This window comes from Terrapene carolina, unplaced genomic scaffold (genome assembly GCF_002925995.2).
Source record: "Terrapene carolina triunguis isolate 2854851 unplaced genomic scaffold, T_m_triunguis-2.0 Scaffold633, whole genome shotgun sequence".
NCBI lineage: Eukaryota > Metazoa > Chordata > Testudines > Emydidae > Terrapene > Terrapene triunguis.
In genome coordinates, this window is record NW_020664984.1 from 3,337,223 (window position 1) to 3,340,111 (window position 2,889).

The window sequence follows — 2,889 nt, forward strand, 5'->3', positions numbered from 1 at the left end:
CGCCTCGCAGGACGAAGCCCTGGTTTTGCAGATGGAAGTTCTAGCCGCCGGAGTTGATTGCAGAGAGGTGAGCCTTTAGCGTAGCTCTGAACGCTGGATCCAGAGTTTCCCGCAAGCTCATGGCCATTTCGTCCGTCCACCTGTGCTCCAGGCTCGGGAGGCGCTTCCTTTTCACATCGAAGATATGCGTGGGTTTAAATCCCTGCGGCATCGTTACTCTGATGGGCCGAGCGTGGGGATACAGGCTCCTCTCGATCACTTCATAGGGCAAGTTGGGGATGGGGGAGAGTCTGCCATTGTAAGCCATTTCGATCACCGGCTGTCCGTGCGAGTCCTTGGAGAGAAACAAGAAGGAGCTGAAGTCATGATCCCCACAGGCCTCGGGGTCGGTGCCCAGCCGGACTGTTGTAGGTCGGAATATGTCTGTCACCAGAGGGGAGGATGGATTGACGCTGGCATTCCAAGCGCGCTGTGATTTCCCAGGGGGGGGCTGAGCAGGGGCAGACAAACGAGGTTCCCCTTTAACTTTAGCCCTACGCTTGGCATGTACGCTGCTTTTTTTTTCTCCAGGAGGTGTTTTGGCCACTTCCTTCTTGGGGACAGCATCCAGCTTTGCTCTGTCCTCGGGAAAATGCATCCTTTTAGCGGAGTCAGGCAACTGCTGTTGCTGCTTCATTCTAAGCCAGTTAGAAAATGCCACTGTATTCAACAATTCCTGCTCCCTCTGTAATAAACACACACAGAACCAAGTCAATCCTGTGTCATTAGATCGAACATTTGTCACCCAGACCAGGCCATAGAATCATAGAAGATCAGGGTTGGAAGGGACCTCAGGAGGTCATCTAGTCCAACCCCCTGCTCAAAGCAGGACCAATTCCCAACTAAATCATCCCAGCCAGGGCTTTGTCAAGCCGGGCCTTAAAAACCTCTAAGGAAGGAGATTCCACCGCCTCCCTAGGTAACCCATTCCAGTGCTTCACCACCCTCCTACTGAAATAGTTTTTCCTAATATACAACCCTAGACCTCCCCCACTGCAACTTGAGACCATTGCTCCTTGTTCTGTCATCTGCCACCACTGAGAACAGTCATATTAGGTTAAACAGTCATATTAGATTAAAACGTGTTAAGGAGCCAGAAAGCCTGGCAGGTGGTTTCTAAACGTTATTTGGTCGGGGGAGGTCTTTCCTCTGAATCAGTGCTGAATGACACGCTACTAGAAGACCCTGTGATGCTGCAGCTGCCTTCTTCCTTAGATGTAATGTTAATTCAATGTCCTGAGTTCTGGCCACATTCCAGCTCACGTTAATATTTTGCCTACCTAAAAATTCCCCCTGTGGTTTCCTGGGGGCATAGTGTTCAATTCCTGTCCTGAACGCTCGGGTCGTGTCAGCCTGTGCTCGGAAGCAACTGCTGCATTCCACCCTAGGGGCAATGCGTTGCAGGGGGGCAAAATGAGTAGTGAGTCTAAAGAGTCAAGTGCAGCCCAGGTGAAAGTAGGCAAATAGCTCAGCAGGGTCTGCTCTAAGGGCTTCCCTCTGGCTGCCTACACAAATGAGCTAGAACAACTCCCGATCTAGAGGATTTTTAACATCGGGGAGTCACACTCATGACCGGATCTGAGTCCAAAGCAATGGCTTGGATGTCACTAGGGCAGCAGTTGGGGTGCAGGGTTGGGCCGTGGGCTTTGTGATTCACTGATTTGTATTTACATTTTCACAGGTTTTTAATGTCTCAGCACTAGGTCCAAAATGCCACGAGAAAAGGTACCCCATAGCCTGGGTCTTTCTCCTGCCGGGTGGACATACCGTGAGGAGATGAGATCTTAGCTTTGTTGTGGTCCCTCAAACAGCTTAAAGCATTAAAATGCCATTGACAATATAAACATCATAACCCCTATTTCTTCTATAGATCAAAGCGCTTCATAATCTTGCATGTATTTATCCTCACAACCTCCATGTGAGGCAGAGAAGCATTATTATCCTCGATGGAGAACTGAGGGGCTAAGTGACTTGTCCAAGGTCACACAGGAAGTTCATGGCAGAGCAGGAAATTGAACCACATTCAGGTCTGGGCCCTACCCCTGGGCCATTCTTCCCTCCACAGAAACACAGCGTCTGACCCAGATCTCATAGAGCTGGAAGGAATCCTGAAAGGTCATCGAGTCCAGCCCGCTGCCTTCACTAGCAAATACTGATTTTGCCTCAGATCCCTAAGTGGCCCCCTCAAGGATTGAGCTCACAACCCTGGGTTTAGCAGGCCAATGCTCAAACCACTTAGCTATCCCTCCCCCCTCACAATGCATGCTCTTGCTGATGGTAGTATTATAGAATCATAGACAGGTAGGGCTGGAAGGGGTCATCAAGTCCAGCTCTGTGTGCTGAGGCAGGACCAAGTACACCTAGATCATCCCTGACGGGTTTGTCCAACCTGTTCTTCAAAACCTCCAGTGATGGGGATTCCACAACCTCCCTCGGACGCCTGATCCCGAGCTGACCTCCCTTAAGAGTTGGAAAGCTTTTCCTACAATCTAACCGAAGTCTCCCTTGCTGCAGATTAAGCCCGTTACTTCTTGTCCTACCTTCCGTGGACATAAAGAACAATTGATCACCATCTGCTTTGTAACAGCCCTTAACATGAAGACTGTTACGAGGTTCCCCCTGTTCCTCCCACTCTTCTTTTCTCAAGCCTCCACAGGCCCAGTTTTTTAAACCTTTCCTCATCGGTCAGGTTTTCGAAACCTTTTCTCATTTTTCTTGCTCTCCTCTGGACTCCCTCCAATTTATCCACATCTTTCCTCAAGTGTGACACCCGGAATTGGACACTGCGCTCCAGCTGAGGCCTCACCAGTGCCGAGCAGAGCGGGACAATTACCTCCTGTGTCTTACATA

General features: G+C 50.1%; 1 protein-coding gene across 1 annotated transcript in view; it reads right to left on the reverse strand.

Annotated features, from left to right (window-relative positions):
* Positions 1-40: 40 nt before the first annotated feature.
* The window catches only part of ANKRD53 (ankyrin repeat domain 53), a 22,505-nt gene continuing 19,656 nt past the window's right edge, over positions 41-2,889 (reverse strand). Inside the window, exon 5 of the mRNA XM_029913437.1 lies at positions 41-724. Coding sequence (XP_029769297.1) covers positions 41-724 — 684 coding nt within the window. The remainder of the gene's footprint in view (positions 725-2,889) is intronic.